Source organism: Sorex fumeus, unplaced genomic scaffold, assembly GCF_029834395.1.
Source record: "Sorex fumeus unplaced genomic scaffold, SorFum_2.1 ptg000082l, whole genome shotgun sequence".
Classification (NCBI taxonomy): domain Eukaryota; kingdom Metazoa; phylum Chordata; class Mammalia; order Eulipotyphla; family Soricidae; genus Sorex; species Sorex fumeus.
In genome coordinates, this window is record NW_026606139.1 from 3996036 (window position 1) to 4021724 (window position 25689).

At 46.5% G+C, this 25689-nt stretch overlaps 1 protein-coding gene across 1 annotated transcript in view; it reads right to left on the minus strand.

The window, feature by feature from the left end:
- Positions 1-3312: 3312 nt before the first annotated feature.
- PIK3R3 (phosphoinositide-3-kinase regulatory subunit 3) overlaps positions 3313-25689 on the minus strand; it is a 75668-nt gene continuing 53291 nt past the window's right edge. The window contains exons 6-10 of the mRNA XM_056130921.1: positions 20118-20260; positions 16311-16487; positions 12295-12369; positions 11253-11423; positions 3313-6964 (exon numbers count right to left, since the gene is read on the minus strand). Coding sequence (XP_055986896.1) covers positions 6766-6964; positions 11253-11423; positions 12295-12369; positions 16311-16487; positions 20118-20260 — 765 coding nt within the window. The 3' untranslated portion in view covers positions 3313-6765. The remainder of the gene's footprint in view (positions 6965-11252; positions 11424-12294; positions 12370-16310; positions 16488-20117; positions 20261-25689) is intronic.

A 25689-nucleotide genomic window follows, 5' to 3' on the forward strand; every position in this document is an offset into this window, starting at 1 on the left:
TGAGCACAGAGGTAGGAGCTCACCGAGGCTCACGGATATTGCCGAGGTTGGGGAACACCCCTGCAGCTGTGTGGACGGTGTGGGTAGGAACAGGAGGCAGCTGTGGGGATGTATGCTGGGTGTCAGGAGATGGTGCCAAGGGAGCAGGGCTCCTGTGTGGTGGGGACCTAGGCAAGGAGAGCCTCAAGGTACAGCGTGACTTCTGCCTCTCCATCCAGCGCCTCTGTTTGAAGAGAAGCCTGGAGGGGGGGAAAGAAATGCCACTGCCATGGCCACCAGAGGGCGATCTCTGCCCATCATGCCAGCCCTTTTTTTTTTTTTTTTTTTTTTGCACCCTTCAGTTATCTGCTAACAGCTGCCCCTTGACCAGCCTATACTGGTCAGCGCTAGGAACAGTGGAAAGGGGTTGCCTGGAGGACCACACCCCACACTCCCCAGGCTTCAGCCTGTGTGAGGGTGTGGGCAGGCACATCCCACAGTAACTCAGGCAAGCAGGGAACTTGAAGGGGCCGGGTGAGGAGTTGGGGAAAGGAGTCACAGCCCATGTGGAGGGCACCTGCTGATTCAGCCTGAGAGGCGTAAGAAGTTTCTGAAGGAGGCAAGTACTATCACATTTATGTCTGAGGAAAATCAAAAGCTCAAATATAGACGAGAGGAAAATGATGTGATACAATCACATTGTGATGAGGACGTAATGACTAGTGGCTGGAGGACTGATCAAGGACAGCAGTGAGCTTTCTTTCCCCCACAGGGGAACGTGTAGGAGCCAAGAATAATTTGGCATTCTCCGCAAGTGTAGGTCATTAAAACCGTAGTCAATTAGTATTAGACTGAGAACATGTGTAGAAGGAAAGGCCCAAGACATCGGGGTTAGCAGGAAGCCAGTACAGGATAACTGACATGGGAAATGAACTTGGAAGAAGCCAGGCCATTTTAAGAATTTTGTAACGCTCAAAATTACAACTGCAATCTATTGAATGATTTTACGCAGTTCAGATTTGCATCTTGAAATGTCTGGTTGCTCTTGGGAAAATGGAGTTGAAGTGGGCAGCTGGGGAGATGAGTGAGGCCTTCCCGTTTGAAGACGCAGATGGGCATGGAGCGGTGACGCTGGAGAGAATGGTCTTTCGTCTTGCCAAGGTGAAGTGGAGAAGGGCGATGTGTTTTACGGACATGCAGCAAAGGAAGACGCTCTCAAGATAAGGGCTGTATTTCTGTGCATAACCAAACGAATTATGTACTTAGGTTCACTGAAGCGTGAAATAATGGAAAAGAACCAGGGTTAGGCAGTAAAAACCAATCAGTATGCAGCCTCTGAGCCACTTCCCTGTGGAAGATGGACAAAATGGGCCTAAACGAGGTAAGTGAACTCAGGAATGTAGGTGAAACTGCTTGGAAGAGCTTTGGCGGGCTGATCACAGACTTCGTGCATCGCGTGTCTCTGGGCATCACCAGCTGTGGCCAATCAGAAAACAGCCAGGAAAAAAGGCCCAACTAATAGGCAACAGGAGTCCTGTAATCTGAAGTACAGAACTAGAGAAATGAGGGGAATGGGTAGGAGTTTTTTATGAAAAATAGTCAACAATGGTTTGAATTTTTTTTTTTTTTTTTTTTTTTTTGCTTTTTGGGTCACATTTGGTGATGCACAGGGGTTACTCCTGGCTCTGCACTCAGGAATCATTACTCCTGGCCGTGCTCAGAGGACCATACGGGATGCTGGAATTCGAACCCGGGTTGGGCCGTGTGCAAGGCAAACAGCCTACCCGCTGTGCTATTGCTCCAGCCCCTGGTTTGAACTTTTAAAACTTTTTTTTTTACCCATGCCCCTCCCCTAAAAGTTCATTGGGCAGGGTACAGGGGCTATTCTTGGTACGGCTCATGTGGTGCATATGCTCCAGCCCATTGAGCTCTCCAGCCTCAACAACTGTGGTTATTTAAGACATCAAGGAGAGCAATTTCAGGTGATGGAAGAGCCTGTACTGAAATGCCTGAGGATGTGATGAAATAAAGACCAGACAGGCTCCCCACGCAGCCACCCAGGAAAAAAAAAAAAAGATTCGGTTTTGAAAAGAAGTTCAACAATGTTTAAATGTCAACAGAATGATCCAATTGGCTCTAGACTGAACAAATTCAAATTAATAATTGATCATGGAGATTTCCTGGAGGGGAAACTGATTCTAAAATACATGTGGGGCTGACCTGATTTGATCCCCGGCATCCCATATGGTCCCAACACCACCAAGAGTAATTCCTGAGTGCAGAGCCAGGAATAACCCGTGAGCATTGTTGGATGTGACCCTAAAAAAAAAAAAAAAGACGACTAAAATGCATGTGACATGGCTTTTTAGTTGGAGAAGGGCAGCCTTTTGTCATTTAACCCGGGAGAAAGGAGTTATGTGGATATCAACAAGTTTCTAGATTTGATGATCTGAAGGTTAAATAATTCACAGCCAAGTATGTTTTTCTTTATAAACAAACCAAAAAAACCACCCCAGGCTTTGGAGAGTGGGGTAGTGGAGTTCAGGTGGAAGATGGGCTAGATGTAGGAATTTTTCGGATTAGATCCTAGTCTGGGCTGGAGCGATAGCACTGCAGGTTGGGCATTTGCCTTGCACGCAGCCGACCCGGGTTGGATTCCTCTGTCCCTCCTAGAGAGCCCGGCAAGCTACCGAGAGGATCCCAAGACACGGCAGAGCCTGGCAAGCTCCCCGTGGCGTATCCGATGTGCCAAAAGCAGTCACAAGACGTTACCGGTGCCCACTCAGGCAAATCGATGAGCAACGGGAGGACAGTGCTACAGTGCTACAGACAGCTGGCTGCTAGGGGACGCTTGGTAGGTAGCTGAAGTGTAGGAGGAAGGACCACAGCAGGGTCCCCGGGCAGGCTGATCTAGGGGGCCTGAGACACGGATGAGCCTGCCCTGCCCTGTGCTTGGCTCACCTGTTTGTGGATCGTGTTCCCAGCACAGCAACTTCTGTTGGCAGGAGGGCCGACAGCTGAGTCCTTGGCCCCTGCCCCCAGACAGGATCTGGAAACACTTATTTCTGGGCAAATGTTGTAAGAACCAATAAGTGAGGATTTCTCCGAGGATGAGGGCAAGGAAGAAACATTCTGAGTGCCGCCCGTGTCCTGTATCGGGCTGACAGGGTGCCAGTGTGCTTCCCGTGTCCTGTATCGGGCTGACAAGGTGCTTCTGGAATCCCAGTTTGGCTTCAGGATTGATCTAGTAGTGCTCACGGGAGAGGAAGTTTGGGAATTTCAAATATGTTCGGTCAGCCCCACTCCCCCAAAGCATTAGGACCAAAATAAAAGTGCTTTATTGCAATGTTTTTATTGCGTTACTGGAGCAAGTTGGCCAGACTGTCCCCTCCTGGGGAAGGTAAAAAACAAAAAGACCAGCAAAGTAGATTCCCTCACCTTCCCCCCCAATCCCCACAACTGCACAGCAATGTCTGAACACACCTGGTGACAAGAACAATTTGCAAAAGTGGTCTAGGAACTACATTATGAACTGTCCCAACACAAGACACAGAGTTGGCTTGTGAATCAGATATTTTTACGTAAACTACATGAATTTTTTTGACTACATCAAAGACAACAGAATAGATTTTTCACAAGTAACAACAGGGCACCAAAGTCACATGCTGGAATTTATAAGGAGACAAAGTTGTTTATCCCAAGTGGCTGGAGCTATAGCAAGGCTGAGCAGCCAGCGGCAGAGGACCCGGCTGGACTCATCTGAGCCGTCTGCTTTGGGGCCTCCGGAGCCTGGAGGAGGCCTACCCTGGAAATCTTAACTGGCAACAGGTGACCTTGAAAAGCAGGCGTCAACCAGATGCAGTTCTTGGCCCAAGAGAAGTCGGGTTCTTTTCTTGCAGCAAGGAGACCCATGGAAGACACTACACTGGCACTAAGGTCTTCCGAGCACATGAGGTCCAAGAGAAGTTGGAAGTCACATCAAGGCTTGGAGACAGGCAAGAGGAGGTATTGGGAGGTCCTCGACCTTGGCCAAATCAGTGAAGAGGACACAGCTAGCTTATACAAACCTGGCTACAGCCAAGGTTTAGCATCTATGGCCAGGAGGAAACACGTTACTTTGTGATTTAAAAAAAAAAAGAAAATCCATCTCAAAAGATGGGCCTAGGCTCTACACCCAGCCAACCGCCATGCTGTTTGCGACTGGCTGCCGGATTCTCTACCAGGAAAATAAATGAGCCCCTCTGATCTTGGTCTGTCCTTTCAGCCTCTGCCCCAGGAATGCCCCAGAGCAGGGGCAGGACAGAGCAAGCCGTGGGAGAGGAGACCAAGAGCACAGAATGAAAGAGCTGCCTGAGTATCTGGCAGACTGTCCCCTACGGAAAGCTCAAACAGATCACGTGACGACTTGCCAACCTCTCCGATGAGCCCTAGGTCTCAGTTCCCACCAGGCAACACATTCAAGAATGAAAAGCAGGAGAGAAACGAAAGAGGAAGGAATGTAGGACTAGAGGGTCACCCTTCACAAGCCAGCCGGTGTGGGGGACAGGAGCCCGAGCGCGTGCTCGGACGCTCCCCTGCCCTCGCTCCGCATAGGGGTCCATGTTATAGCAAGTATCCTGGTTTCCAGTGGTTCGTTTCACAAGGACAGTTAGTTTAAAAGCCCGCTAGACTTGAGTACCTGAGAGGAGAGATTCCTGTGCATCCTACGTCAGCATCCAGCAACCTGAAAGCAGCTTCACACCAGGTGCGGGGCCTTGCAGCTGGGCCTCCCCACAACCGCCTGGCCCTGCCTGGCCCGGCACTCCTCGGTCCAACTCCGTCAAGATCTCAATCTGGCAGTTTGTGGAAAGGCCCTACAGCTGGCTGGCCTGTCAGAACTGAACGCTGGAGGGGGATCACTTGCGTCTGCACCCAATCCTGAAAATCTGATGTAGTAACCAAGGAGAAGCCAGAGTTCTGTCCTTTCCTTCCTACCTTCACTGAGAGCAACGCTGGTTTTCCAAAGAAAACGTCATCTACGTCTATTTCTATGTCCTGGTCCATCCCAGACCCTGTCACTGGACGAACGCTCAGGAAAGCCGACTCTGTCTCTTCCATCCACAAAGCTCGAGCTTCCCTGGCTGTAAACCTCACACCAAGACCCGCATGGAGACTTGGCCAGCTCAGCCGGGCCGCCTGCCGCACAGCTCCGGGCTCAAACCGCTGACTCACTCCCGCCCCATTCTGGTTCCAGGATTGGCTCAGAGGCAGCTGGACTCTATTTGTCAAGTGAGTGTTGACTGATGGGGGCTGGGCATAACGGGGGCAGGAGGAGATGGCTGCCTCCAATCCCGTTTGCCCGGCCTCACTCAGCTGGAAGGCTTACACTGCACGGAGCAGGCGATTCCTGGCCTAAAATCAGGGCCACTGAAGCATGAGGACAGTTTGTGCACATCATCTTAATGGCAGGATCACCAAAAAGAAAAAAAAGGGAAAAAAAAGGCAAAGATAAAAGCTTCCAGATGGCTTTTCCTGACAGTGTAACTTCAAGCCACCCAGTTCTCCTTCAGACGCTTCAGAAACCACCGTACGGAAGCACGAGGGGTTCAGGGTCCGCCCCTCGCCCCAACACCAGCGTGCCTGTGTCTGTGCTTTACTGCGGCTCCTGGCCACGCCGGCCCCCTTCCTGTCCCAGCCTGTGCCACCACGTTTCCCTAGACCCTAGCCAGCAGAGGACAGGGAGATGGACGGAAACAGACCACATGCTTCTGCAGGCATTTCGACTCAGGGAAGCACACGCAAGAATGTCGTTCTAGGTCGTTATTTGGTATATCAAGCCATCTAAAAGCACTGGATTGCACCTTTTCTTTACTCATACAAACAAATTACAAAGGTTTCAAACAACAGATCATTCTTTAAGCTAAGGAAACACCACACAAGCACCAACTTCATTTTATGATTCAAAGCTCACCATGCCCACACACAGAAACAAAACAAAACAAAACAAAAAAAACCACTATTCCTCATCTCTGAGAAATAAGGGCAGGGCAGGAGTTACACTGACCAATTTTAGTGTTTGCTAAAAACTAACAAAGTCTAGTTTTCCTTTCATGTTCAAGTTTTGGTACGGAAGTGTGCATTCAGATACGCGTGCCGCCTCTTCCATCAGACTGTAGTCCAACAGCGATGTTCTTCTGGGGTCAATTTGGTTTCCAAACTTGATGCTTCTAGAGGGAGGAGCTACTGTCAGGCCAATACCCTAAACTTTATCGGCTAAGGGATGAAGAGCCTCTATAAAGGCCTCTGCCCCCGACCAAGCTGTTTCCCGTGAAATCCCCAGCCTCCCGTCTTCCTTTGGTCGTCTTTGCCACCAAAAGCCATTTTACTACAAACTGAAACATCCCTCTGGGGGGAAGGGGGGAATTAAGAAAGACCACCAGCAGGGAAGTCCCCACAGAGCCATGACCCCTCCCCGTCTCAGAGGCTTCCCGATCCAGGCCGCCACACCCCTCACGCCTCCTGCGTTCTGTTGAGGATGCCTGGTTAAACGAAAGAAAACTCCTGATGAAACGCTTCTCCAAGAAAACATCTGCTTCCAGCTTCATCGGTCAGTGCAGCGGCCCGGCTCAGTCCACAGGACCCAGGCCCTCTGCCCCACCCTGGCCGGCCGCGGCTCGGCCTCTCCACTTCACATTCACAGAACCACTTCTTGTGCAAAACAAGCAGTCTACGTAGAAAGAATGCCCTCACTGTCTAATAAAAACTGTAGAAAAACGGCTCGAGAGCCACCGCCCACGCCCTGCCCCTTTATCTGCAGAGCGAGGGCGTCTGTGCGTGGACCGGGTAGGCCAGCCGGACGTTGAGGGAGTCATTGTGCTGGACGAGGGACGTCTGCTGGTAGTGGAGCACCAGCTCCTTCAGGGAGCCGTACAGGTTGTAGGGCTCTGCGAAGCCGTAGCCCCGCGCCGTGCTGTAGATCACACAGTGCTTGACCTCTCCGTCCGCGCTGCGAAGACACAAGCAACACAGGTGACGGTGCATAGAGGGGTCGTGAACGAAAGCCCTGGTTAGCGGAGCAGCTGTCAGGCAAAGGCGAACCATTAGAGCCTGCGTGTCTCCCACGCCCCGGTGGAGACAGGTGCCCTCCACGGGATGGCTACCCTGACGCTCATCAGGAAGAACACCCTGGACGGGGCAGAAACCCCCGACGTTCTCAGGGTTCAAACCAGAGGCTTTCAGGGTATCTGATGTTCTCGGTATCACAAGCTGCCAAATTCTGGATTATCGCCACCTGGATAGAAACCGTAAACCTGTGAGGAGTCACTCTCTAATTCCTCCGTCCCCAACACTGCCAACCACTGACCTGTTTTCTGTCGTGGCTCCGTCTGTTCTGGGCGGGTCACACGGATCCGCCACCTCTCACTCAGTACACCGACTGCTAAGTCTCTCTACGTGATCATATGAACTGAACTTCGTTTTGTCTAAGGCTGAATAATATCCCAGGGTACGGGGAGATCACATCTGTCCATCAGTTAATGGACACAGGCTATTTTCCATTTTTTAGCAGTTACAATATGCCACTCTAAACATTCATGTACACCTTTTTGCATGATTTTATATATATATATAAAAAATGTGTGTGTATATATATACACACACACATATATATACATAGATGCTCAGTCATGTGATTATTCTGTTTAACCTTTTTTCAAAGCTGCCCACCACCCCCTGTTCCTGCCGACAGTATCTGAGGGTTCTGACTTCTCTACATCCTTGCCAGCTCTTGTTATTAACTATCTTTTTATCAGTTACTCTAGTGGTATCTCATTGTGGGGTATTTTGTATTTTCTGGGTTTCTGAGGGAGGTTATTTTTGTTGTTTGGGAGGTTGCTGTAAGGTTCAGGGAATATGTGGTCCTGGGACTTGAACCCTGGCCTCCTGCATACGAAACATATACCCTAGCCCACTGAGCTATTTCTCCAGCCCTTGTTTGTGGTTTTGATGTGTACTTCCCTGATGACTAATGATGATAAGCATTTTTATATGCTTAATCCGTTCGTTTCTGGATCTCTCTAAAAATGCTGCTTAAGCACTATTTTTGCGGGGTTCTTTATGTGTTAAACATTGGCTCTAAACAGATAAATGACTTATCAGGCTGGAGAAATAGCATAAGACATACGGCACTAACTTGCATGACCCTGGTTTAATCCCTGGCACCATATATGGTCCTCCAAGCACCGACAGGGGTCACTCCTGAGCAAAGAGCTAAGAGCAATCCCTGAGCACCACTGGGTATGGGGCCCCCCACCACACAAACACAAAAACAAAAGATCATATTATATGACTTGCAAATATTGTCAATTCTTTCTGTGGGTATACTGAAATGATTATGTGGGGCTTTTGGGTTTGAGTTTTTTTGTTTTGTTTGTCTTTTGATTTTGGGTCACACCCAGTAGTGTTCAGGGCTTGCTTCTGGCTGTGCTCAGGTATCACTCCTGGTGGGGCTCAGGGGACCATATGGGTGCCAGGGATCAAACCCGGGTCGGCTGCGTTTGTCCTTCATTCTATTAATATTATTCTATTAATAATATTCTATATTACAGTGTTTGGGTTTTTTTTTTTTCCAGTTTTGAGCTATCTCTCTAGCCTGCTTACTTTGTTGTTGTTTTGTTTTCATTTTGGGACCACACCTGGTGAAGTTCAATGGACCATAGACGGTGCCAAGGATGGGGCTGGAGTCAACTTGCAAATGCCTTCCCCACTTCACTCTAGAAAGGACCAGCCTTTCTAGTTTCGATCACTAATCATATTTTGTATCCCAAATGGCAGCACTAACAAAGATCAAAGTGCTCATGACCTGATTCTTATGTCAGGCATAATAAACACATCATCTGCTTGTTGTAGGCTTTCGCCTAAGTAGACTGAGCAGTTTAGCAATTTTCTCTTAGAGTTCTTTATGATGTCATTACAGTAGCAATTAAAATACAAAAGCAAAGTATTCCATGCTTTGTCTTCCTACTGTATAATCGTTTTAATTTTGCCTCAAGAGCCTAAAAGAGCAAACTTATTCACAACCCTACTTCAGCAAATGTCCTAAATGGGAGTTATCACCGCAGGCAAGCTTCCTGTAGCCAAATGCTGGCAACAAGATAATGCCAGACTTTTTACTTCCAACCATCCTCAAGGTCAACTCGAATATGATATATGACTGCAACTGGCTTCCTCTCCCATTTTTTACCCAGAGATAACCAATCATTCATTCTTTCAAAGTCTAATTAAAAAAAAAATAAAACAGCTCAAATGCTACCTCTTCCCCAAAACCTCCCTGCACTCTCTTCCTCCTCCAGAATCAGAGTTCTCTACATGCACTGCTTACTGATAGTGTAATTCTACAGACGAACACGGGTTTCACAAGGAAACTTGGATTCAAACTGACTCCTGGCAGAGGTCGACCATTAAGGACGAGGGAGCGTGGAAAGCACCAAGCGTTCTAGTCAGGAGTATCTTTGTCTACTGTTACCATATTTTCTTTCTTTTTTTGGTTTTGTTTTAGGCCCACACCCAGCAGTGCTCAGGGACCACTGCTGGTCATTTGTGATGACAGATTCGAACTGGGAATTGAAACCAGGTTTGGCCATGCGCAAGGCATGCACCTTAACAGCATAGTGGGTTTTCTTTTTCTTTTTTTCAGGTCACACCTGGCACTCAAGGACTACTCCTTGCAGGGCTTGGGGAACCAAATGCGTTGCCAGCTCAAACCCAGGTCAGCTACATGCAAGGCAAACACCCTACCTACTCTTATCATCTCTCCACTCCCAACCCCTGCACTCTCTACTGCCCTACGCTTAACATCTCAAAGAGTGAGATCATTTTATCATCTTTGCAAACTTTCTGCCCTGTTCACCATTAGCATAATCAAAATTAGTATGTAACACTTATTATGATCAGTACTGATCAAAGCACATTAACTTTATATATGATAACTGACTTAATATTTAGAAAAATGCAAGTAAAAATTATTTTATAGAAAATGAAATTGTGGGGGCTGGAGTGATAGCACAGCGGGTAGGGCATTTGCCTTGCACATGGCCGACCCAGGTTCGATTCCCAGCATCCCATATGGTCCCCCAAGTACCGCCAGGAGTAACTCCTGAGTGTAGAGCCAGGAGTAACCCCTGTGCATCTCTGGGTGTGACCCAAAAAGAAAAAAAAAAGAAAATGAAATTGTGTAAATAAAAATTATGTAATTTATCCTAAGTCACAGGTCTAGTAAGTAGTCAGGTCAGGATGCAAATCCAACATATCTGGCAGCAAAGTTTGCTGCCTCTGTTACAACTGTATTTTTTTTGCTTTTTGGGTCACACCTGGCGATGCACAGGGGTTACTCCTGGCTCTGCACTCAGGAGTTACTCCTGGAGGTGCTCAGGGGACCATATGGGATGCTGGGAATCGAACCTGAGTCGGCCGCGTGCAAGGCAAACGCCCTACCCGCTGTGCTATCTCTCCAGCCCCTACAACTGTATTTCTTGTCAATGAAGAAATTACCAGGGTCAAAGAGTTAGTACATAGGTAAGGTGCTTGCCTTGTATGTGTCTGATCCTGGTTTGAGCTGTGTCCCTGAATTAATCTGTTCCCCCAAGCACTGTTAGTAGTGACCCCTGATCAAAGAATCAGTAGGAACCCTGGGGAGGAAGGAAGGAAGAGGGGAAGGGAGGGGAGGGAGAGGGAGGGAAGCATGCAAGAAGCCCCCGTGTGATCCCCGTTCGATCTCATTTTATCCCCAGTCCAATCTCTTGCACGACACGGTCCCCTGAATACCTCTGGGTATGACCCCAAACCAAAAATAAATTGCTGTTTTTCAAAATAGAGAGGGGACAGAGAGAAAGTGAAGGGGGTTCAGGCATTTTGTCTGAGTAGACCCTGGTTCAACCCACGTACATCAGGAGTGATTCCTGAGCACTGCCGGGTGTGGCCCCCCCTTCCCCTCCAAAGTAAATATATGGTCCAAACTGTGTCCTCATACTATACCTCAACTAATTTCATCTAAATTTTATGAGCAGTTGATATTCTGTCAATAAATGCAGAAGAAATTATGCCGTATAAGGCATTCCACCTGAAAGTGGTCAACCCTAGCTTGACCTCTGGGGCCGCACATGGTACCTGAGTACCACCAGGGGTCTCTCCGGAACAGAGTCAGGAACAGCCTCGTGAGCATCCCTGGGAGTGACCCTCGTTCCCTCAGATCAATCAATCCAGAAATGTTCAAGGCCAAGCCGCCAGGGGGGACTCACACCACAGAACAGGCGTAGCATCCTTTCTTGCTACTTTCACGAATCAGGAATGAGCCATCCGGCTTCCCATAAAGCAGGTCCTCAGCTTGCACTCGATTGATATCTTCGACAAACCAGGTTTTCTCATCATAATGGGGCAGGTTTTCATCTTCTTCATTAATAAAATATGTTCTAAAATTAAAATGTCAAAATATTATTCTTATCAGGCTATGTCTAAACGCAAATTAACAAAACTATCTCCTAAATCTTTAGCCAGAAAATAACTAAGTGAAACTGTAATTCATTAGGGTATTTTTGGGGGGTTGTTCAGGGCACTCCTAAGAGGGACAAGAGTACCCGGTGCCCAGTGGCACCGCCTCTAGGAATCCTCTCAGCCAGCTGAGCCCACAGCCCTGTTGCGATACTGCTGTTTGAGATCTCCTGTGTTCAGGGTCGCCAGGCCATTCTGGAATTCCTCAGGGGCCACTGGAGCTAGTAGTGCCCAGTTAGTGCTAGCAGGGCCCTGTAGTGCCAGGTGGAGGTGTCACGTGCTGCCAAGGCTCGAACTTGGGTCATGTACATGCTGTCTCCCCAGGCCTTGTTATCCACGAATATGCTCGTTCTTCTTTCTCTGCTGTTTTTGTTTGCTTCTCGGGGATCCTGCCTGGCAGGGCTCAGGGTGCCATATTCAGTAGAAAGGACAGGATCCAGCAAGCTGCGTGCAAACGTGTGTAAGACCAGCAGCACCTCCCCCACTGTACTATCTCTCTAGCATCCAACTTCATTCTTGCTTCACCGAAGAAAGCACGCAACTCACAGTGCTCCCCATTTGAGAATCTGCTACGTGGATGTCCCAACAATGCTCAGACATCCAGGTTTCTTGAGTTTGGGCAGGTCTCTGAAGTTAAGTGCCTGCGGCTATTCTTCAGGCAATTCAAGAGGTGCCAAGTTCTTGATTCCATGTCCTCAAGTGACCGTGAAAACCAGTATTTACCACGCGTAAAATAGGAACCACGTTTTGTACTGGGACCAAAGCCCCTTGACAGGGACGGAGTGAACTTACTCATCAGCGTCTTCGTTCTTGATTCCTAACCAGGCGTTCAGGCGCTTCTGCCTCACTCCTTTGTGATTGAGCCATCTGCCAAAGGAAGGCAACAGTGTGAGCACATGTAAAATTCCGCCTGGACAAAGCAGACAGCATCAAGCCACACAAACTCCCCCCCCCGTTCAGGAGCCACTGGTTTTTGCCAATACAAGTAAGTAAGAATGGTCCCTGATCCCCCCCTGCTGCTTTTCCTTCAGCTACTACGAAAGGGCAGAAACACAGATAATTTCTTGGAAAAAAAAAGTGAATTACACTATAGTTGAGATGATATGGCTACAATAATGTTTAAGTCTGTAGTATTGATTCACCCCACCACTAACCACTAATGTGTCCGTGACCCTCCACCACTGTCCTGATGTCACCTCTGGCCCCATCTTCACTCCCTCCACTGTCTGCTGATAAACTTTGCAATCCAAGGCTAAGAATCAACTTGGACTGAGCACTCCTATCCCTTTTCCTTTTCGAGATGAGACCACCACAAGCGCCCCCCTCAGCACTCCCACACAGCAGCATCTGTTCCTGAAGTCATTAGCTAGGTGACAGTCGGCGTCACACTTCCAACCTCCACTGAGCGAAAGGAACCGTGTAGCTCACTGCATTAAGATTCTAAAACAGAAATTCAAAGTTTACTTTTGCACCTAAGCAAGCTACAAGAAACTCCAATGTCAATCTCAATAATAAGTAGGAATATACTTCTAGCACCAGGTAAATCATAGCATCTTAGAGTATCTTAAAATATACCAACACTGGGGCTGGAGCGATAGGATAGTGGATAGGGAGTTTGCCTGGCATGCAGCCAACCTGGGTTCGATCCCTGGCATCCCGTATGGCTTCCCCTGAGCAACACAGGAGTAATTCCTGAGAGCCAAGTCAGGAGTAATCCCTGAGCACTGCTGAGTATGACCCAACATCATAGATAGATAGATATAGGTATAGATATATAGATGCTCTGATGCTAGGTACAGTGCAGTGATACTGTATTCTTAAAGCATTACAGTACTATAAATCAGTGTCAAATATGCTGGCATTTTTACAGGGTTCATAGGTCCTACCCCCGTGCCTGGGGGCCCACAGCCGCTCCTGACAGAGCTCAGACTGGGAGTGCTCAGTCCAAAAGTGCTGGGGGCCATCAGGGCTATACCTGGTCCTGCGAGGGAAAACGTGTGGCAGAAAGAATTTAATTCAGAGCGTTGCACACACTAGACTTGATTTATCTTCCCCACTCCAATATATACCAACCTTTTTGTATGTAAAATAATAGACTGATACACACACTTCCCTTGAGAGGGCTGGTGATCTAAAATTTGAGTGGAGTATAAAAATTCATTCATCACAATTCCCCAGGAAAAGCTTCTGATCAATCAGATTTCAAAAGCCATCATTTTCTTTCAAAAATATTATCCTAATCCAACCCAAGGCAACCCCTCCCAAACACTCTATATATTTTGCCTTATTTGACCATCTTCATAGTAGGATTTGCCAAAAAGTATTGATTTATATTTTTCAGTTGTATCTACTTGTCTCCTCAATAAAACGTAAGCTGCTTTAAAGAAAGGGCTCTGCTTTGGTGGTAGTGAAGACACAGGACCTTCGTGCAGCAAGACCATAAATGTTAATGCTATTATAACCATGTTAAATAAACGATGGTTTAAAAATGAAAGAAAAAACAGTTTGCTCAAACTATGTGCCCATGCTGAAAACAGAGTTAGCATAGAAAATATTCAGAGAGTAGTCAGTAAATACTTGCTGATGGGTTGCCTTTTTTTATTGTTATTTTATTTTCATAAAGTTGTTCACATTAATTGATTACATTCAGTATTTCAGCACCAAGCCCGCCCCCATCACACCTTCCCACCACCATTATTTCGAATTTTCCCACCACCACTCAAGCCTGCCTGCCAGGGGCAGATGCTAGATCATTTATTTTCTATTGCTTATTATGAATATCATGGGCGGTCCTGCGGCCGCAAAAGCATCTGCACGCTTCTGGAATTCTAAAATTGTAAACGGCTGGGTCCAGAGACATCTCTGTAGGGAGCTAATCCATTCTGAGATTCATTTGGGAGTCTCTGGATCAAGGCCGTTGATGCGATGAGATGGTGTCCGGAGGCAGTTCACAGGCGTGACAGCCAGGACCCCAAGCGAAGGGGAGATGGGAAGGGCCATCCCATCTCCACTGCCGCCATGTGGCCTGGAGTCTTAGTCCTTGAACCCGCGTACCTGGATTTTGCTTCTGGAAGCTCGTGGCCATCAGGGTTTCATCTAAAGCGGGGGGGAGAGGGCACACCTGCTCCATCTGAGGTGATGGACTGCCTTTTGAAAAGATTCGGTTTTCACAGTCGGCAATTCAATTCAATAAATATGTTTTTAAAAGATGTTTTGTTTTGTGGTTTTGTTTTGTGGGTCACACCCAATAGTGCTCAGGGCCTAGTCCTGGTGCTGCACTCAGGGATCCCCCTAACAAGGCTCCGGGGACCACACGGTGGCTGAGAATGAAACCTCGGTCAACGCAACCAAGGCCGACACGGTTCCTGCTGCACTATTACTCCGACCCCTAAGTTATATAAGTTTCCATCGTCTCAAAGAGTCATGTAATATTTCTCAGGTCTTTCGTGCCTGCCATAGAGTCATTTGTATTATTTAAGTGACTTCTCTTCTTCTTGTTTCTTTTTTTGTTTGACTTTGGTCACACCTGCAGGTCTACTGCCAGCACTGCTTGGGGTACAATGAGGAGCCAGGAATCAGAGCACGCTCTTGGTCCGCTGTGCTGTGTTTCCAGGCCCTGAAGAACATCAGAAAACCCCTTTAGGAAACAATGCTAGTACAGGACTAAGGCACTTGCCTTGCATGAGGCTGTCCCGAGTTCAATCCCTGGAACCACGCCCCAAACACCAACAGGAGCAACCCCCAGTACAGAACTGGGGGCAGCCTCCAAGCACCACAAGGTGTGGTCCCCAAATCCCCGAAATGACAAGGTAGGATAAGTACCCTTGAATAGATTGCTCTAAATAATTACCTGTAATTTCCCACTATTGGTGTCCTTCCCGAGAACCCCGAGGGTAAGCTATGACTCTGGGTCTGGTTTTATTTGGGTTTTTGGTGAGGAAAGGGAGTTGGGGCCATAGGGGCTGCGCTTCAGGGATTATTCCTGGGTCTGTACTCATGGATACTCATCTAGTGCTCAGGGGATCATATGTGGTGCTGGGGATCAAAGCCTGCTTGGATACGTGCAAAGGAAAGTGTCTTATCTTTTTTAATTCGGGAAGGGGGGGTTAGCATGCCTGGTAATGCTCAGGGATTACTCCTGGCTTCGCACTCAGGAATTCTCCAGGCAGTGCTCAGGGCACCGTATGGGAGGTCAGGGATCGAACCCAGGTTGGCCATGTACAAGGCAACAGCCCTACCCTCTGTATTATCACTCCAGCAAGCATCTTATCTGCTCTCTCTCCAGTACTTGATTTTGATGTTGATATACGGGGAGAGAGGTGATTGGGCCACACCCGTCAGCACTTGGGGCCTATATGCAGTGCCAGGATGGACCCAGGATTGCCACATGCAAGGACCCCAACCCCTATACTATCTCTACGGCTATGTTTTAGAGATCTTTTAAAGCTATGTCAGTTCCTCACGCCACAATTCACCCTCTGAGATATCGAAAGCATTTTTGCAGAGTGGGGTCCCACATTCTGATATTCCCCCCACAATGGTAATCGATATACTGCTACTCCCCTCCCACTAACTATTAACAGAACAGTTTCATAAATTCTTAGTATCAGGGCCAGAGAGACAGAACAGAGAGTAGGGTTCTGAGCATGGCCCAGAAAAAAAAAAAAAAAGGAGAAGTAGAAAAGAATCATAAATCATAAATCTCACTGACCAGTGCTCAATCCCAAATCTCTCCTCCAACTGTAACATCCCTAGTGCCCTGACTGACCAGGTGCTGGCAGCTGCCCGGGACGGCCAGTGCTACTTACACAAGGTGCTGGTCTCGGATCTTGCGCAGCTGGATCAGGTCCGGTTTGATACTATTCATTTTTTTATCTATTTCCCGGTTGTCCAACGCTTGTTTCTTCAAATCCTGCTCTAGACGCACTTTGCTGTCATGAATCTCACCCAGACGCGACTTCAATTTGTCATAATTCATCATAATTCTGTGAAAATATTAGACATCCTAAGGCTAACATCGAAACGAAGCTGAAGTGTCCTACAGAGGGAGTATGGAAGGTGTGGGAGAAGTCCCTTGGCATCACCTGGCCCACACCCATTTCTTCTGGTAATAAATACCCCCCGCTGGGTCCCGTCTTAAGCCTTCTCTCTGGGCGACGCTGCTAGGCCCGCCTGGCCATTCAAAGCATGCGCTCCATTCAGCACTTGCCTTTTGCGCAGTGATCTGATCAAACCAGATCAGCACACCGAGAGTTAACTCTGACTTTTACTAGAATGATCACAGAGTTTCTCTCCCCACTGGAATCATTAAACTGTGAACAAGTAAATCAGGAATTCCAAGCAGCTCTATGGCCACTTCTCAGAAAAGCATGCCTACACGTGAGGCTGGCAAAGGAAAATCCAGCCAAACGACAAAGAGTACACGAGATCCCTGTTGATCCTGCTTGTACCTGCATTCAAGTAATATTCAGAGGTGATACAAGACGGCAGCTTACAACAGTCTGGCTTTGCAAAGAGCCCGCCTAAGTCTGCACCTCTGTCCCTGCACCTGCCCCCTTGTCCTGTGTTTACGGATAAGTTATTTAACCTCTCTGTGTCTTCACTTCCTCTTCTCTTAAAGTGGGTACCTACAATGGTAGGTCACTGTCACTTCATCACTTGATCACTTGATTTCCCGTTAATCGTCGATTTGCTCGAGCGGGCGCCAGTAACGTAATTGGGAAGACACAGTAATTACGTCACTGTATCACTGTGAAATAATATGTGTTAAAAGAAGAAATCTAGAACAGAGGTCAAGAGATAGTACAGGGGGTAGTATTACAATATCCAGCACCACATGATTCCCTAAAGCATCACTGGAGACCCCAGCACTGCTGGGGTAACCAGAGTAACCCCTGAGCAACTACCGCACCCTCAGGCCCTTGCAGTGGACTGTTGGCCGAGTCAGCCAAGAATTGATAGTGGCGACCTCAGTCCTCCTGAGCACTGCTTAAGAGTCATGCCCCATCAAAAGAAAAGAGCACAAGAACGTCCGGCACATCTTAGTAAACCTTCAGTCGGTGATGCGATGAGATTTCTCACTGTGCTCTGAACCCACGAGGCAACAATTGTTGTACTTCAATTTGTCTCTCAAGAAAATATGTCTTTATGTTACTAACAAAATCTTTAGGGGCTGGAGAGGTAGTTCAGTAACAGCGCTCATGTCCCATATGCATAGGGGCCTCGGGTCTCACAAATACTGCACTGTGTTTTTAATGCTGCACTGTGCTCAGTGGCAGAGCACCTGCTTGCATGAGTGAGGCACTGGGTTCGATTCCCAGCACTGCAAAACAAAAAGTGAAAGTCCTTTAACCTTTCCTCTTTGAAACTAAACAAGTTCCTTTCCATTTATTCACTAATAATAATAACTTCCACACATTCATGCCATGTGACAGGTGCATATATGTGATACACACATGCACTCATGAGCATGTGTCTATAACTCAGTTCTCGTAGCATTTCGATAACGTAGTAACCACAAACAATTAGGAGAAAACAGGCCCAGAGTCAAATGACTCACCCAAGGTCACACAACCCGTAAATGGTCAGTATGAAATTCAAACCCATGATTTTAGCATTAAGCCACGCTGCCTCACGGCACTTTAACTATACTTAAGCATGAATTAATTCAATAATACTTTCGTGCTAAAGAGAAATAACTTTGCTGGTCCTTTGAAATGCAAATAATATTGTACATGATTTTGTTCTTTTATTTTTTTGAATCGCACCCAGCGGTGCTCCGGGGTCACTCCCAGTGGTGCCTAAGTACCATGCAAGTACCAGGATCAAATCTGGGCCATCTGCACAGGAAGAAAACACTCGGTCCACCGGGCCTGCATGACTCTGATCCCATGACTCATTTTTCTTTACAGTGTTTTATTGTTTTATTCAACTGATTCAGTTTTCTAGTACTTGACTAAATTGGCTTTAATAAATTTATCAAATTTCTTTCGGTTGCCAGATCCAAGACTTCTCATGCTGGTCTCTATTGTCAAATTCTCATATTTTTCCTTTGGGAGCAAAATGCTGCTGTGCTGGGGAGCCAGCAGTCAAGGGACCACCAGGTGCCACCGATTCAATCTGGGGTTCCCACCTGTCTGGTCTCCTGAGCCATCTTCCCAGACCTCACCAACACGCACTCTCCCTAACACAGACCATCTCCTATCTACACATTCCTCCCAAATCCTTTCTGTACCAGGTTCCAAACCCAAACAACTAGCAGCCTGCTGCCCAGAAATCTGCATTTGAGTTTTCTCAGGAAACTCAAACTCGTGGGCTCCAATCCAGAATTCTCTTCACGTACTCCCTACTCTAGTGAGTTAGCACCATCTCTTCATCATACATGTCACAAATCGAAGAATAAACTTTTGTCTGGGGGCTAGCCTGAAGCATGAGCAGTGCGCAGGATTTGCTCCCAGCGCTGCTCGGTGGACCATGCAGTGCCGAGGACTGGAGCAGGCCTCCCACGTGCAAAGCAAACACTGCAACCCAGCGAGCTCTCTGGCAGGACCTCTAAGAACTGTATTTGCCTTCTCCCCTAACCACTGTATCTGGACAAGCATCAGTCCTTTCTGTTAACTCCCTCTGTTTACTCACTTGCAAGGCCACTGCCTTACCACCCAACTCTATCCCTGGCCCTTTAATTCCCTCTTTTTTCCTGCCAGTCTTCGTCTGAAGACTACAAGAGTGTGGTCACCTGCAACAGTCAGGCTGTTCTTATCCACGGTCTTATTCTGCCTCCAATTTATTCTCAGACTACTGTCAAAATTGATTTTCAGTTCAACATCATGAAAGGTGCTAGAACTATTAGAGAAAATAAGCCATCTTCCTTGCTCCCCCAAAAGCTCATAGTTTAATAAGTTAGTTACTGTTACTGTGACTGTGTTTGGCATCTCGAATACGTCACAGGGAGCTTGCCAGGCTCTGCCGTGCAGACGAGATCCTCTCGGTAGCTTGCCGGGCTCTCCGAGAGGGGCAGAGGAATCGAACTCGGGTCGGCCATGTTGGCTGCGTGCAAGGCAAACGCCCTACCACTGTGCTATCGCTCCAGCCCTAATAAGTTAGTCGCATTCAGTAAATGTTACAGTGGGGAGCAGGCCCAGATACTATAGAAGAAGGAACAGACAGTCTCGAAATCAGTTTAGGAAACTAGGGAATAATTTCTAGGAAAAAATAAGTCATGTAACCTGGGTCCAAAATGATGAGCAGAGGGCTGGAGCAATAGCACAGCGAGTAGGGCGTTTGCCTTGCACTCGGCCGACCCAGGTTCGATTCCCAGCATCCCATATGGTCCCCTGAGCACCGCCAGGAGTAGTTCCTGAGTGCAGAGCCAGGAGTAACCCCTGTGCATCGCCAGGTGTGGCCCAAAAAGCCAAAAAAAAAAGAAAGATGATGAGCAGGATAACAAGTTAAGAAGATGAATAAAGAAGACAGAAGAGGTTCATTTGAAGCCATTAGTGGGAAATAAATCTATGTGACCGTAACGTGAAGTTGGAGTGGTAAGAGAAGAGACAGGACAGAGATTATTGGTGAATGAAAGATGCCTTTTCCCCCTGATGCTTGTACTGGCCGATTACCGTTCAATTTCCTTCTCGTTCCCCTCTCTGCGAAACCGCTCGATATACTCTTTGCTGTGCTGCTCCTGTGTGTGACACTGCTCTTCGAAAATCTTAATTGTTTCGTTGAAGGCTTCGATTGCAGTCCTCTTCATCTGTATTTCCTTGGGAGAGAAAAGGAAACCACATCAATCTTACGGCCTTTGGTTCTTTAACATTGCTCTTCATACGAATCTTCTAATTTCGTTTTGCTTTGGATCCACACTCAGCAGTGCTCAGGGCTTACCCAGGCTCTGCACTCAGGGATCATCCCCTACCTGCTGTACTACAGCTCCAGCCTCCAAATCTTGTCATTTTCGTTACATGCCAATTGAGAACTGAGAATGTGAAATAAGACTTTTACTCAGAAGTTTCTGTCTCTATAACTTATATGGAAAATGCATTTTCAAATCTCAAAATTAAATGAACTGTGTACTTGAAACACAGCTGAGGATCACTGAGGGTTGAGTTGCTAACCCGAACTATCTAGAACATTGATGAAGTTCTGCCTTTACTCCTACCTGTTGTGCTGACCTGTCAAGAAGTGCCGAAGATATGAATAAAGAAAATAGAGTCCATGAACTAATATGCAAACCCTTACTCACAGAAGAAGCTTAACTGACGTATTCTTACTTTCATTACTAAAACATGTAGTTTTCCAGGTAGATTCGTCAGTAGATTAATCTGATTAATCTATGAAAGCTCAGTAGGTTGAACCCATACACCACCAAGGAAAATAGCCGTAGATAGCCCTATATACATCCTGATAAAACTGAGGGTATTAATAACACCTCAGTATCTGAATCATACATAATCCCCCTGAAATCTTTAAAAGGAGTTAAATGTTCAATATAACTTAGTCAAATACTATAAAGGTCTAAAATATGACTATGCCAAGATAACTAGACCTTTAGTCTAGTCATGGCCTTTTCCACTCTGGAAAAGCCCATGTTCTTTCTCTCTCTCTCTCTCTCTCTCTCTCTCTCTCTCTCTCTCTGTCTCCCCCCCACCTCCACCACCACCTCACATCCTCACATCTCTCTAAATTTATTTCCATAAAAACTATTTGCTTCACTAACAAAAAATAATTAAATCAAAATTAATTTTTGGCCTTTAAGTGTGAGAGAAATAGGACAGGGATCAAGATGCTTTCTTTGCCCTGGCCCAGAGACTCCCCGTTGAATCCCAAAATGGGTTAGTACCATACAGAGATGTCTCTGGAACCCAAATATTTACAATCTAGAAATTTACTTTTACAATCGAGGCCACACGAGCTCTTATGATATTCAAAATGAGCAATGGAAAATAAATGATCTAGTATGTGCCCCCCGGCTTGGATGGTGGTGGGAAAATTCGACCAAAACATAATGCCCAAAATTAGAGAGACATAATGCCCAAAATTAGAGAGAGAGTATTGGGGAAACTGTCTGCCATAAAGGCAGAGTGAGGACTGGAATGTGGGGTGGGGGGAGGGGATACTTGGGAACATCAGTGGTGGAAAATGTGCACTGGTGGAGGGAGAGACGTTCCATCATTGTACGGATGAATCTCAAACATGAAAGCTTTGTAACTCTATCTCACAGTAATAGAATAAAATAAAAAAAAATTCATGCCCAATTCAATCAGCTTAATCAAGGGCTGAACAAAGAGCAGTACTTCTACACTCTATATATATACAGAGAGAGAGAGAGAGAAATAGAAAGGAAAAAAATTTGTGGGGGGGGTGCTTACTTAGAGGATAATTCCTCAACTATCCAGTATAGATCAATTTCAACAAATAATTACTGAGAATTCACTATATGGAAAGTGCCATGTAGTGATAAAAACATTCATAAGACATGAGCCTGCAATGGAGGACACAGGTGAAATGTATTTCTAAATTCTAATCAGGTTTGAGATTTCATATCATGGTAGAGACAACCAAGCTGAACGAATTAATCAATTATCGCTTTAAGAGACTTCATGAAGGAGGCAACATCTGAGTTGAGTCACAACCCTTCCATGAAATAACAGGGGTTGTTCAGAAATCAGCAATTACTCAGTAGGGTTAGAACATAAGAGGACATAACTTAATGATGTTTCATAAGGCTGAGGTTATATCTTACATATCTCAGATAATACTAGAAACTTAACAGACTGCTAATGTCCAAGTATTTAGCTACTCCTCTCCCATCATCAGTGAAAATCATGGCTTCTTGTGAACAGCAAGTATGAGCCAGGGGTGTGGGGGCGACTAAAACCTCATGGGTCAGGGGGCGTTCCGGCCCGTCCTTCACGCCCTACCGAGGTCACCAGTTGCCCCCCGCGAGCGGCTCTCCAGCACGGCCACGGCCCCAGAAGCACAAGGACTTAATGCAGAACCCGGCAGCTTGGAGCAGAAAAGTGAACGGACTATGCGTTAATCCAAGCCATCAGGTCTGTCCAGAGGGGAAAGGGTGTTGCCCCAGTCGCCTTCTCTTCTCTGGAAAGAAGGATGGCGGCTGCATGGGAGCCTTGTGGACAGCAGGTATGAGCCGGGGGAGTGGGGGCGACTAAAACCTCATGGGAAGGGGGGCGTTTCGGTCCGCCCTTCACGCCCTACCGAGGCCACCAGTTGCCCCCCACGAGCGGCTCTCCAGCACGGCCACGACTCCAGAGCACAGAAACCAATTTCTTAACTATCTGACTTTCAGTAGAAATACTTCCAGGGTCAATAAGTAAAATAGCAGAAATCCAAAACCAACATTTAATTCTTGAACCCAGCTGTAGAAAGCAAATCACTTCACAATGCTTTGTCAGCATGTCTGATTTGGGGGGAGGAGGTAAACTCTAAATAATAGTGGTGAATCTTTTATTGAAACAATGAATCTAATCAAAGCAGATAGAGTGTTAACTAGAATTCATCTGCCCCACAGGGACTGGGAGGGGTGGGGGTGGGGTTTTATTGGGGTTCTTCATGGTAAAAAATAAGTATTGGTAAAGGGAAATGTGTTTGATATTTGCATGACTGAGACCTAAACCTGAAAGCTTTGTAACCTTTCCCACGGTGATGAAAGAAAGAAAGAAAGAAAGAAAGAAAGAAAGAAAGAAAGAAAGAAAGAAAGAAAGAAAGAAGAAGAAAAAAAAAAGAAAATCATGGCTTCTTTTTATATAGTGCTGGTCCTGTTGTTTCCGGGGCAAATACATCAAAACACTGTTAGGCTTTGCCAGCAATCCGGTCTCTGCGTTCGATAGGGCAGCAGTGGAAAAAGAATTTGACATAAATGCAAAGCAGCAGCTACCCTGTTAACAATGCTGCTTTATTTACCCCAAACTAATAGCCCTCCCATATCTACGCTGCGTCTCTCCTTTCCCCTGCTCTGATCGACACATGCGCATCTCCTCGCCCTTCCTCAGATGCTTCCCTGTACCACCCAGCCCCTCCCTATGTCCTCTGCTCTCTCAATAGTAAGGTTTCTTCTCATCATAATATAAAACAACAGAAATACTCGACTAACAGCACTTGAAAAAGAAATCCCTTCATCCTAAATGTTCATCATGCTGTGGGGCTCCCCAGAAGAAAGACATGTTCAGATCACTTGTTTCTCCATCCCCCTCCTCCTCATTTACATTCTGGCTCATTCTATTCTGGGTGCTGTACCCACCAGTCCAGAGCCTGCTCTTTCCCAGGTCACTGGCAATATCATTGCCAAGTTCCTGTCTTTTGGCCCCATCCATCTCTAAGTGCTATCACTTTTCCTCTTAATTAAATATATGTAAACCAGATGTCAAAAATCCCCACATCCAGCCAACTTGGACCCAGAACACACCATCTCTTTCCATTCTCTGAGAAAAATTCATTGACATCAAAGCAACCAAGGTTTTGTCTAGAATTTTACCCCCAAAAAAGCAACAACTCCCAAACATCTCCAGTTCTTCGACCTTCTTTTACCTTGAAATCACTTTCTGGGTTGATTCTGGGTAAAGTCAACAGGATATCTTAATTAGGATGCAAGGTGTAAAAGAAAAGGTCTAGGGACTGGAGCCACAGTACAGTCCCCGGGGGCTTGCCTGGGACGTGGCAAACCTGGGTTTGACCCATATTATTCCCTGACACCACCAGGAGCAGTTTCTGAGCACAGAGCCAAGAGGAACCCAAGAGCATCACCAAGTGTGGCCACAAATCAAACAAAAACAGTCTAGGATGTAAGTCTGCAACCAAGTATGCAGCCCTGGAAAGCACTTCAGTCAAAATGTGCACCAACTACCACAACGGAAGTGCAAGCCCTGGCAAATGTGCCCACAAGCACTCCACTGGGTATGCAGCCCCTGTGCAGCCCTTGGCCATCGCAACACTGACCACAAGAGGGAGAAACAAAGAACCGAAACTCTCAGTGCCTTTTTTAAAAGGCATACATAAGCACACCACATATAGCACAAAAAAAAAGTATTGAAATAATTCTAAATAACTAATAAAACCTGAAAATAAAGTGGAATCAATTATCTCATATAGGAAAACTGGGTCACTTCTGGCCATTTTAATTTCACACTTCTTCCCGTTCAGTACTTCAGAACAGCATTCTTAATCTCCGTAATCTTTAGGGGCCAATACGTCCCAATAAAGCTCATCAATCCAGAAGTTCTCAGTCAGTCTCTGCTTTTACACTTCCCACCACAGACACTAGCTAGGTAATAAGATCATGTCTGAAGCTAAGACAATCAAGAACACACACAAAAAAATAAAGCAATACGAGTTAATAATACTGTCTGCCATGGAGGCAGGGGGAGGGTGGGAAAGGGGGTTACACCGGGGAGATTGGTGGTGGGGAATGTGCACTGGTGGAGGGATGGGTGTTTGATCATTGTGTGATTGTAACCCAAACATCAAAGCTTGTAACTATTTCACGGTGATTCAATAAAATAAATATTATTGTACCTTGGATTCTTTTTTTTTATTTAAAGGATAAATGTACAAAATACTGCTAAAAATCTATGTTGATGTACATATAAAGTATAAAAATTAAGTTAGTTAAGTTAATGTGAGTAGAGAGGGCAAGGACAGGAAGACAGCTCAGAGGGCTGAGCACATGCTTGCATGCAGGAGACCCAGGCTGGATCCCCAGCACTGCATGACTCCCCAAGCACCACCAGGAGCAGCCCTTGAATTTTATCAGGTGTGCTCCAATCAAAAAAAAAAAAAGCCAAGAGACAAAGGAAAAAAGGAGCTAATAGTTCTATACTACTGAAAACTATCTGAATTGCTATTAGACAAGGTGTTGAACAGTTAAGATAGTAAACTCCCAAATGTTGGTGTAATATTTGACCAAATCAGGACTGACTTCAGCTTCTCCTTCCAGCTATAATCTAAGCGATGAATGAAAGTGGACTCAGTGTTGCCGCTTCTAAGAAGCGACCATAAAAATAGAAACCAGTTAGGACAAAGAGATAATAGTACAGGGGTTAAGGTGCTTGCCTTGCATGCGGCCAACCCCATGCTGATCCCTAACACCACATATGGTCCCCTGAGCAAGACTGTGAGTGATCTCTGAGCACAGAGCCAGGAGTAAGCCCTGAGCACTGCTGGGTGTGGCCCAAA